The 12,890-nt window shown below is 27.0% G+C and overlaps 1 protein-coding gene across 1 annotated transcript; it reads right to left on the bottom strand.

Moving 5' to 3' along the window:
- Positions 1–72: 72 nt before the first annotated feature.
- On the bottom strand, positions 73–11,129 carry LOC105362448 (nucleolin). Its single transcript, XM_011499888.1, has 7 exons — positions 10,991–11,129; positions 9,732–10,019; positions 7,169–7,816; positions 2,320–2,663; positions 1,643–1,858; positions 756–1,085; positions 73–378 (listed from the first exon to the last, which is right to left on the bottom strand). The coding sequence occupies exons 2-7, from the start codon at positions 10,015–10,017 to the stop codon at positions 226–228; spliced, it is 1,977 nt and encodes a 658-aa protein (XP_011498190.1). The 5' UTR covers positions 10,018–10,019; positions 10,991–11,129; the 3' UTR covers positions 73–225.
- Positions 11,130–12,890: the final 1,761 nt, after the last annotated feature.

Here is a 12,890-nt window from a genome sequence, read left to right on the forward strand (position 1 = left end):
TTAAATAATTTAAATATAAATAAGTAAATAGTAAAATATTTGTAAGTAAATATTGAAACAAATAAAGGCGGGTTTTTATAAATAAGATAAAACGAGACAAGTTTTATTTTTAATTTTCTGAAAGACCAAAATGAAGAATATGAGACTAAAATTTCAGATTGGAATAATTTGTGTTTGTAATTGTTTTACCCAATAGAAAGCATAAATGGCAGTTAATATTTATCCTCAGAGAATGTCTGTCAGTGGAGCAGGAGGTGGTTGCAACATCGAACGCGTTGCTGAAGATAGTTTTTGAGAGACTAGATGAGCGATATGCGACGAACGTTTCCAAACAAATTCTCGTGTTCTATCGTGGTCGTCTGCACTTTCAATACGCATCTAAACAGTATTATACTATAGTTAAGAATTCTTCTTATAATTTATAATTAAATTATGAAAACTCAACTTATAAATAAATAGTTAGTACAGATAAATACTTTTGTTATATAAAATAATTATTATTTATTTAAATTATAATATATAAGTTCAAGGAAATATTTTCGAAATAATCACTCATGAAGGATTAGAGTATCAGAAAAGTAAAATCATTAAATTTTACGAAATTTACAGAATTAATAAAACATACACATTCATTGTATTCCTTGAATGTTAAGATTCTAAGCCTACATTGCATTTCTTTGCTTCTACTCTATCACTATATTATATATATGTTAAATTTAAAACATAAGTAATTATAATAATAATACGCGCTTTACTTGTTTAGGTTGTAGAACACGAATGGAATGAAGTGTGGCAGCACCACCATGATAGACCCGAAGACTTAAGCGTCCAGACATTTCAGCTGTAGTGGCAGTAGCGCTGCGCACCTCTTTTCTCGTTGATCTACCGAATTCTTTTTCTACTTTAAGTACAAGTGGTCCTAGATTGAATTTGGTTCTAATGGTTGTGTGATCACTCATCAAATTAACAGAAACGTCACCGGCGCGTTTCAACGATGATAGTCCGTAAAGCGTAGCTCTGGCTTTAGATCGTGGTTTCTTAGTCGATATCATTGACGCCATTGTCGTTGTAATTGAAGCTTTTATCTGTGATTTGATATATTTATTAAATAATACATTTATCCAACTATATAAAGGCTTAAGTTAGTAATTTAAATAATGTCACCTTTAATCGATTTTGCTATACATTAAAATATATGAAAAAATAACAAATATATCTATTTAACAGGATGCAAATGTTTTTGTTAATGTTCATTAATAAATCCATGTTAAACAATATAATAATACTAAGGACTCAATTAATGTTACTTAAGAAATTGTTAATTATATCTTATATTATTTATTTGAATAAATTATATTTCAATGTTTTATTTCTTTGGTAAACTTATTTAATGCTTTAAAAAAATATTAAAAATTATATATTTAACAATTTATAAATTTTTAATTCACTATTATAAATCTGAGTTTTTTCACTTTATCTCTTTAACATTAATTATACGCTTTAAATCAAAATAATGTTTCTTTTTATCATAAAATATTGCCATATACTGTTAGTTTCTTAAACATTAAAAGAATTAATATTTATTTTATATATAAATTCTATATAAATTAATAATTATTTTCGTAATAAAGTTTGAATTTACCCTGTTACTTGAAATGTTCCTATTTGGATTTTTACTTTTATTTCCACTCTTTATTCTAGAGTTTGGTTTATTATTCTTTTTCTTTCCATAATTGCTATTAGAACCGCGGGTACTTGATGAAGCGGAAACTTCGTTGGTTATTAATCTTGTTACTAGTTCTGATGTTGCAGTTGTATTTTGCAAGGAATTATTGATCGTTGAATTAATCTTTGACGCCTGAAACAAATATAATATATAAAATATTCAAATTTCCAATGCAATATTTTTAATTACAATTTAATTTAAAAATATATTTCAATTAAATTTTTGTTTGTTTTATATTTGAGAATTATTTTCTGATATAATAGGAGAATATGTTTTTAATAATATGAATTATAACATTCTATATCAAATCAAATTATCAATTATTTTCTGTAAAATTATGTAAAATGAAAGAAAATATAGCAATTTTTTATTTATTTAGTATTATATATTAATATGTGTGTAAATAAATAAAAAATTACTATTTTTTAATTTTAAGGCAGATTTTTAATTTCTTTGGAAAATAGTGTTATAAGCGAATCTTTTTTGTGTCTGAATTTTAAAATTATTACTAAGTGTTATTATAGCCATTTTTAACGAATAATTAAGAACAAATTTTAATAAATCAGATATTATATAAATATTAAAAGATAAACCTTCGTAAGTTCTTGAAGCTTCATTATTTCAGAGTTGTCAGTGAAATTTAGAATGGGATCATAGGTATTGTCCTTGTTTTCGGGGATGACGACTTCATTCTTCTTCACAAAACTTTTATTAATTCTTCTAATCAGTTTCTTGTTTTTATTCTTGTTTTTGGTTTTATCTTTGTTCTTACTCTTATTCTTATTGTTTGAATTCAGATTTGTAAGTTTGACAGTGACCGGATCGTACTTGTCCTTCAGAATTTTATTGATTCGACTGAGAATAGTATCAACAAAACGGTTGTATTTTGCCACGTAGATTGTTGAGACATCGGCATTTGGTGCAGTAATCATGGCGCCTAAAATATTTTTCTTGATTTTTGGATGCAACATGCATTTTCTTTGTATTATGTTTGAAATATTTTTTTATTATGTTTGAAAAAGGTCACATTAAATTAAGGTCCAATCGATTATCGTTTCATTAAACTAAATAATATTTCTAAATATATGCATTTATAAGAAAATATTCGTTTTATTTTCTTATATATTTTCGTATTTTAGAGGAAACTATTTATAATTTTTGAGTACTATTTCATTTGCTCAGATTGTTGTATAATTTATGTTTATCAAAATACTCTTCTATGAAAAATGTTAGACCTTTTTCAAATTATGTTGTAAAAATAAAAATACTAACGTTGTAAAAAGCTTATTATGAAAAATCTAAGGTAATAAAAGTATAATGAAAATTAAATAAAATTAATTATAAGTCAAAAATTAAATTAAAAAAAATTGGATTTTAGTTGTTGCTAATTTGTTTGTTCTATAAATAAAATAAAAATATAAAATAACATTAATTTCTGTATGTTTAATAGAAAATCCAGATTTATGTTTTTATTTTGGAATTTATGTAAATAGAAAGTAAGAACAAAAATTTTATTGAACCAGTATTCAATTTTCATTGTTAAATATGCTACAAAAGTTAATTAATTGAATAATCAATTAATTAAACATACATCTTTCATTTTTGTAAATGACATATTTAAAAACTTTAAGTTGATAAAATAATGTTACTATAGTAATTGAATCTTTCTAGCATCAGATATAATTCAATATTATGTGGACTAATTATATGTGCAAATGTTAATCTCGAAACTGTCTTGAACTGGTGGGGCCAGCTATTATTGAATATATCTTAATGTTTCTTCTTCTTTTACCAACTGTATTTACATATTTTTCAACCAATTCATTTCACAAGAAAAGCCTACATTTACATTGCGGCACTATTACGTTGAAAGAAAGAAGCGATTTATTGCTTAACGGTATCTACGAGTAAAACTGGTTTTTAACACTCCCTCCCTTCTCTACAGCCACGATATATGGAAAACTGGGTCATTTTATGTGTGACGCCTATGTACTTCCTTTTGACCTACAGACCTACCTACTCGACGTAGTGATTACGGCATGTACATATACTTATTATACATCATACTACACTCCTTGTCAACTGTATGAAAGAGAGGACTTGCTCTTATTTGTGTAAGAATATCTCTATTTTTCCTCTATATTAAATAAAAAGTCCGTATTTTTAGTTGTCAAAAAAAATACTTTCGGTTATTTAATTTAAAAAATAAAATATTTAACAAACAGAAAGGAAATTATATTATTGTTATATTATCGAAATCATACATATGTCATTATACTATGAAATGAAATACAAAGGAATAAGAAAATAGCATGATACATTGAATAAATAAAAAAATTTCAACTTTAAAATTCATATTAATAATGTTAAAAATCGTGTAGACAGCTTTAAAAATGTCAAAAAAATTGAAAATAATATATTAAAGATTTGTAAAAAAAATAAGTATAATAAAATAAAGATAGTGCTGGGTAGTGAAAAGGTACAAATCAGTGGAAGTAGGTCAGGGTCGATTGGCTAAGAATTAATTGCAGCCGGTCATCGACCTCATTCCGATGTCCATAGCCACTTTTTCAAACAAAGCTGAAGTGCTTGTTGATCGAGGTGAAAGCTGAGCTAAATGATGCTGACCTCCTGACCTCTTTCTTCCTTCTGAATGTCTATCAAGTGTTGGGAAAAATATCGGTTTTAAGCTCGCGTTACCGTATAGTTCAAGGACAGGGACACTCGAGGTAATAGGTTTGTTCTCTCTCATACAGTATTACGAATATTACATTACATAGCGCATTGTAGCAGAGTGGTTTTTGTTAAACAGATGACACAAATACCGAAATCGATAATTCGTATCATGTTTCTTAAATACTAGCTTTTTGACCACAGGATATTATCATTCAATTTTTTATTTAAATCTCGTACGGCTCCAGTTAATTTATGTTTTAATTACAGAAATGCATAGCATTTAAAATTAATGTATATAACTATAGGAAAAAATTAGTATAAATATAGTTTGAAGACATCATATTTTATTTAAAGTAAACATTGAATTTTATAAAGATGTATAAACTTATTCGATAAATGTTATTTATTAAAAGTAATTTTTTACGTTTTTATGAATAATTTTAATCAAAAATTCAACAACTGATAGAACATTATAAAGTGCATTATAAAACATAAGAATAGTCTTGAATCAAAAATAAAATTAATTTTAGTAAACTATATGTATATCAATTTCGTTATACAGTCATCTTCCATTCTGCTATTGTACGTTCGCTTTCCTTTATTTTAATTTATATGCTAAATTTTAACTGTTCATATTAATATTATTATAGGTAAAAGGATTAAAGAAGGAATTTATATGGTGCCAGACGCGTGTGCTGATTATCCCAGTGACTAATACTCTATAAACAATTATTTTTATTTTTCATTTGTGCAAAACTACTAACTACTATTATTTTTACAGATGAACGATGAACTTTTAATATATGATGGTAAATAATTGACAAATGAAACTTAATAATCAAATATAAAATGAATGATAACTAAACAAATTGTAAATTATAACTCTTGTGAAGCGATGCTCTAATGTAACGTGCCAGAGAAATTGTTGTATGTATATATGTATAGTAGAACTATATATAATAACTATATATATAACTTCATTATTCTTTTTATAATATTTTTTACTCTGCAGTATATGCAATGTAAATAAAAGGTAATTAAGTGAGCAGTCAATCGTCCACCGTCAATGTGTAATTTGTCGAAATTATCTATTTTTTTCTTTGTACAGACATCATACAATCGATGGCTCAAGTATTTTACAGCTTCAATTCAAATATTAATGAAAATATAATAAATTATTATTAATAATTTTTTTCATTTTAATTATTAAAGAAAAATTATCCGAATATATAAATATTTAAAATTATTATAAATATTTTAAAAAATTGTAAGAAAATATCACGTAGCTGAGCATTAAAATAGTAGGCAGATCGGCACGCCACGCAAAATAGAATTTATTCATTAATAATAGCCAAAAATTAATTATTATAATAATAATTTTCAAACATTGTCTTGGACAGCCTTACCGTTGCGTCTAGCACCCCGAATTATTTGTGAAGTGGATGTACGAGATGTGAAGAAAAAATAAGGCCAAGCACAAAATTTGTTGTTTTTACGTGAAAATAATAAATATCTATATTTGTCACTGTAAAAAAATCAATGAACAATATTGAACAATGTCTCTGTACAATTATACTTTATTTTTATTCCGTTTTATTAACGTACTGTATATTCTGTTAATTTTTCGTCGAATAAGGTGTGTAAAGTGTGAGAATTTATGAAAAAAATTAAAATGCAAGCTGCGTATATATGTTTATATAATCCGACGTTTTATAACCAAATATTTAATTAACACTTAAGAAGAGAATTCATCTTGTTTTCTCCTCTGCGTACATCCACAAACTCTCTCTTTCCTTCTCTGGAATATTGTGGTCTCTCTCTCTCTCTTTCTCATTCTCTCTGTCTCTCCCTCTTACCCTTTTACTCATGTACGTATCACTCCAGATTTGACATGTACGCAAATTAATATACAAACGATATAAAAATATTCATAAATGCAGAAAAATATTAGTGAATTTTTGCATTTATTTTTTCAAATAATGATTTCGTTTATGCTTTATTCGCGAAAAAACGTGGCCCGTGACGTCACCGATCTTTAGGCATTTTAATGCTTTTTCAATAATTGTTGTAAAAGAAAGCGAAACGGTTATTCACGTTTTTAATAATTTTGACGTAAATGTATTAATCGAATAAAAGAATTTTAGAAATCTCAATAATAATAATAATATTAATAATAATTGTAATAATCATAATAATGAAAGTAATAAAAAATTAGCAAACTATTAATGAATAAACGATGCATTTTTGATATGTAGGGTTCATGAATATAAAATTGATTTCTTTCTCTTATTATCGAGTCGGAATTTTTCTGTTCAGTCGAGTTAAGTTGAGTCGAGTCGAAAGTAGTTCTCGGAAAGATACATGTATCGGATAAATATACCAAGAAAGCACGTTGACCTTTGCCTCTTTCTTCTTGAGCTTTCCTCGTATCAAGCTTCAAATGAATAATGACAAAATAATAGCCTTGAAAACGAGTGGGCGGGAAAAAATAAATAAAAATTATAAATAAATAAATAAGTTAATAAATAAATAAATAAATAAATAAATAAGTGCAGAGAAAAGAGACTCGAAGAAGAACAGTGAAGGACGAACGCGCCAGTTTATATCGCGGATGCTGTCAGTGAGAAGCTCTTGGGCCTCGATTCGACCAATCGACTTAAATATCGTGCTTGGGTATGATTACGCGTGATCACGTCCAAAAGCTTTGAACACTCGTTTGCTTGCGTTCTCATCGTGTCGGGGCACGCAAGGCACTTTATTGGAGGTTAAGCTTGGAAGCGACGGGTGCTGTAGGCTTCTGCGGGGACTTGGCAGACTTAGCTGAGGCGCCGCTACGGTGCTTCTTGCCCTTGCCCTTCAACTCACGTGGAGCCCGTCTTGCGGATGCAATGTCTGCGAGTCCATCGATATCATCATCGTCGTCATCGTCTTCATCATCGATACTTTCATCGTCATCCTCCTCCTCCTCCTCGTCGTCATCATCATCATCATCATCATCATCGCCGGTTATGTCGAGGTCTACGTCTTCGTCGTCGTCGTCGTCGTCATCATCGTCAGCTGTAGCAGATGAGGCAGCGCTGGCAGCTAATGAAGCACCACTGGTTGCCTGCTGAAGTACCACCGAATTTGATACTGACTCAGCACCCTCAATTGCTCCGTCTTGAACAGCGGTCGCAGCTTGACCTTCTGGCGCCTCGTCATCTTCATAAGATCCAGTTTCGTCGGCAACGGACGAGTCAACATCGCTAACAGTAGCAGCTGCAGAGTTTAATTCCTCATTTAAATCAGCCTGGACATTGGGAGGAATGACGGGAGAATTGGCGGAAGCAGCTACTGGCTGCACTGCTGAAGCCGCAGCACTCGTTGCAGGTTCTACAGCATTTGTTTCATCGTCGTCGTCATCGTCGTCCTCACCTAGAAATGTTAAAATTCTTCGTTCACGCAGATTGGATTTATTATTTACAAACTATTTATCATATTTTCCATTCAAGTCAATGAAATAAATGCATATCAATAATTGATTTCTATAACATAACATTACATAAATATATCAGATTTTGATGTGAAATTGTCTTTTAAATAAAATAAAAGATATTTAATTTTTTTTATGTTTTCGTATTTTTTATTAGAATATTTAGTTGTTTTATTTTCAGTCGAACAGTTACCCATTAGCGAATGAATGAAATATACGAAATATATGATAATTTTCATCGTCTATTATTACTACTAACATATTAAGTATAAATATCCGGCATCGAACATTTTATAATGAAATTCATAAATATATTTTTTATACGATTACTATTGCATATTATACATTAGAACTATAATTTGCACAAAATCTAAATGAATTAGTAGACAATTTATTTTTAAGCACTTGAAAATCGCATCGTCATGGTCAAATATGATTAAGTAGAAAAATTCCAGTTAAATCGGACACATAAACGAACGCTCTGTAGCAATATGAATAATTAAAAATAATAAAAATAATTTAAAAGATTGTAACATAAAAAAGTATAAAATAAATAATATATAAGTACATAGTTGTATTTGGAATTCTTATTAATTAGAGAAGATTTATTATATTATTTATTAAAACATGTAACACGCCTTCTCATATGTAAGAAATTCCTGGATGAGTGTATTATGCTAATTTCGAATTTAAAGAGATAGGAGAGCAAGGCTTGCTTATTTAAAACTTTGTGTCCCGTTAGAAATACGTCGAAACGGGTATAACGGAATTCGCGCATTTAGCAAGAGGAGGAGACATACGACACATTGGATGGATAATGAAAATACGATAAACGTGCATATAAAAAGAATCAAAAATCGAAACATTGAAATAAAAGAAAAATGAATGACCTGACTCAAGCATCTGTAGTATTTTATTTGACATGATGAACGATGTGAGCAAAAACCGTTAGATTGTACGACTATATTATTATTCTTCTGCCATGCATTTGTACACGTATACGATCTTTTACTTACATTCACAGTTACTCTAATTCTATTTTATACAGTTATTATTGTGTATTGCTAATTTTTATAAATTCAAAAATACAAAATAATTTCAATAAACGTTTAAGTGTATACCAAATATTTTATTCAATTAAAAAATTTATTAATTCAGTAATGCTACGTTAATTGTACTTAATTGTTAGTAAATGACGTTATTTCATTAAACTTTTTATTAATGAAAAATTTGTTTTTATTTTTATGATTACACAGTACGCTTACTTACATTACGATAAATAATTACATTAATATTTAATCAATACTTCAAGAAATCGAATGTTTATAAAACTATTTTTAGATTATTCTAATAAATATTTTGAAATTAAACAAAAATCTGTTTTCAATTGCATAACATGTTAAGTCTAAATCTTAATCATAATCAAAGAATTTTGAAAAACAATAAAAACTTTTCAAAGAACAATAAAATTTCATAAATTATACTCAGCCTAATTTTCGGAATATTTTATATACGTTACGTTAATATAAAATCTTAAAATGACATTATTTATTTATCTATATTTTCATATTAAACGAAACAGTTCTTAATTCAATTATATATTGTATTTATTCTTATTATTGAATTTTATATTACTTCCTTGTATCATTAAACATATCAGGATATAAATAATAAATACCAGTTGACAATGTAGATAATAATTAACTAATTATAAAATATTACACTAACGATATAAAGTGTTTTTCTTAATTCATTAGAATTACAAATAATCCTATGACTATTATTTTAAGTACATATAATAATATTCTGATGAAACATTTATTCATTAGCATAACAAGAAATTATTGATAGCCTTACCTCCGAGTACTTCATCGATGAACCTTTCGAGATAATCGTCGTCGTCGTCGTCTTCCTCTTCTTCATCGTCATCGTCATCATCATCTTCGCCAGTAATATCGAGATCAACGTCATCATCTTCATCGTCATCATCGTCGACACTGACCGCTGGAACCGGAGCTACTGAAGCCTGCCTTGATTCAACGAGTTGGGCTGTCCAGTTTTTTAAATTTGATTGTGGCAGAGGCGTTGTCATAACGTCCATCGTTATACAGCACAACAGTGCTAGTACCACCACCAACTTCATGACTTTAAAAAAGTAATTAGATAATAAAAAATGACTTATAAATATGTCACGAAATTAATATCAGAATAATATTATTAAGATTCTATTTTAGAATTAGTGAAATTTTATCGTTCGTTATAGGTAATTTAAATACAATTTAAAAAATAATAAAATAAAAATTCAAAATTAATGAAAGGCATGAAAGAAAAATTTATTAAAGTGATCGTTATGATTTTTAATAAAAATGTCTGCAAAAATATCGTATAAATAAATATATAATATTCATATTACTTCTTTTAGTTATCCTGATTTTATAAAATATACTTAAAAAATTAATTCTTTCGAACTATCTAATTCCATACTCACCGACCAAGCTAAAAACAACTAGGCCTTTTCTTTCACCTTAATATATTAACAAATAATCACATATTTTTTAAATTACTATTTGTATATATATATATATATATATATATATATATATATACATACATACATACATACATATATTTTTTTTTTTAACTATTAATACTAGTATTATTTTAATATAATTTTTTTTTTAACTATTAATACTAGTATTATTTTAATATAAAAAATTTATTCATAGCTGATGTTACAATATGATCAAACACCATAATTTAGAAAGTTTTAGAAATTGTGATTCACATCTACACTTGTGCAATCTCACCATATAACATACTAACGATACATATAATTTATATATGCATGAATATAATTATGTTGGGGGTACGTAAACAATGTATAGGTGTGAACTATATATCCCTGGATTTATATATGTATGAACGTTTATTACATACATACGTACAATCTCTACAACTCCATGAAAATATATTACATTCAAATATGTACGTGCGCGCGTACGCGTATGTGAGTAAATTGTAACGCGACACTAATGCACACTGATTTCCAATGAGTGATAGTAGGAGTCGCATGACAACTCGACGAATTCCGATCACAAATCGTAACAGACACTCACCCTTTTTTGGAAAGGATGCGTGAGATATGAAATCCTTGTTAATATAAATAGCCAGGTGGATAGGTGGATGAACAAACGAAGTAGTCACAAGACCTTCCTTTGATGAGGTGAGAGTGTGAAACGAAGATGAAGAGCCGGACAATCAGTCTTTTATACCGAGTACCACCACCTATTCAATTTACCTTCTCTTCCGCTCTCCTTCGTTTACGGTGCAGGTGCTGCTGCTACTATTGCTGTTGTTGTTGCTACTACTGCTACTGCTGCTGCTGTTGGTCCTGCTGCTCCTGATGCTCCTGCTGCTACCGCTGTTGCTGCTTTTAGTATCGACAATTCTATCGCTGTTAAAGTTCTTGCTCGTCCGGCAACTTTCCTTAGCGAGTAATCTTCTTTCACCGTCCGAAGTGGAGATATAGAACCGTTTATATTCTTTCTCTGTATCTGTCAGAATCTTTATCAACAACTATCAAGTACGAGTATTATCATAAATACATTAGAATATATAAAATAGTTATTGATATTAAATCAATAATAATTATTAATTATTAATATTATTAAATCATTATTAACAGTAAAATTAAATTGTAATAAATACATTCTAAGAACAATTTACTTATAATAAATGAAATACTGATGTTATAAGATAAATTTCTTTAAAAAAGTACAAATTTTTTCGCAATGAAAATTGAAGAAAGAAAATTAATTCCATATTAAATATTTGTAAAATGAATATTTATATTTATTCTTTTTAAAAAAATTTATTATTATGTTTATAAAAGATTATTGTTGATTATTCTTTTAATAATATATGTAACTTTGTTATAAATTAATTTATAACTGGTTTTTGATTAATTTTTCAATTAACAGTAAATTATTAAATAACCAAATATAATACATTTAGCTATTGTAATGAAAAACTTTAATTGACAGCATATTAAAAATTAGAAACATATATAAATTTTTAATAAATTTTAATCCAATCCTCTTAAAAATGCATGTTTAAAAATTATAGAATTTTACATAAATAATATTAAGGTTTCTTATTAAGAAATATTAGTATTATATTTCCTTATTACACAATTGGAATTATATATATATATATATATATATAGAATATTATATCGAATTTAGATAATTAGTATGTCTATTACAAATTTTAGCTAGTTTTATCTGAAAAATAATAAGAAAAATTAAAAGTTATGATCTATTATACATTTATTCTAAATGGTGTTATTATATTTCACTAAGCATTTACTAAGCAATTTGAAATTAATGAATATAAATTTATACGTGTACTAAAAATTTTCAAAGATTTATCTTGGGATATAATTAATTATTCATAATATAAATTAATTGAATTAAATGTAAACGTATGCTGAAATTTTTAATGGATTATCTTTCGATTTCGACAAGAAATACTTTAACATATTTATTATTGACCAACAGCTTTCTTTTTTAAAAAATAAGTATCAACGTGAATATCTTTACAATTTATTAATCTATAATTTCCGTTATTTAAAACTATACAGATCTAGTTTGAAGATTTTTTTTATAAAATATTTTAAATTTTCAAATTGTTAGCTATTGAATAAAAAAAATCGTCATATAGATGATTTATGATTAATTAAGTTAAATTTATAATCAATAATTGAAAATAAAACAAAAATAATATTATTTGAAAATATAGAAAGTCTTATTTTTAAATTATTATAAAAATACATTTATGATATTTTCTGAAGAAATGTGTGGATTTTTTAATTTACATAATGTTTTAATATTCATTTTATTTGTAATGGAATATAAATTCGTCCAAAATTTATGCACTTTAATTTTAAATAGTAGCATTATAATGAATATATGTTATTTTATATGTTAATTATAATGAAGTATATGTAATTTTATT

This window comes from Ceratosolen solmsi, unplaced genomic scaffold (genome assembly GCF_000503995.2).
Source record: "Ceratosolen solmsi marchali unplaced genomic scaffold, CerSol_1.0 scaffold35, whole genome shotgun sequence".
Lineage (NCBI taxonomy): Eukaryota > Metazoa > Arthropoda > Insecta > Hymenoptera > Agaonidae > Ceratosolen > Ceratosolen solmsi.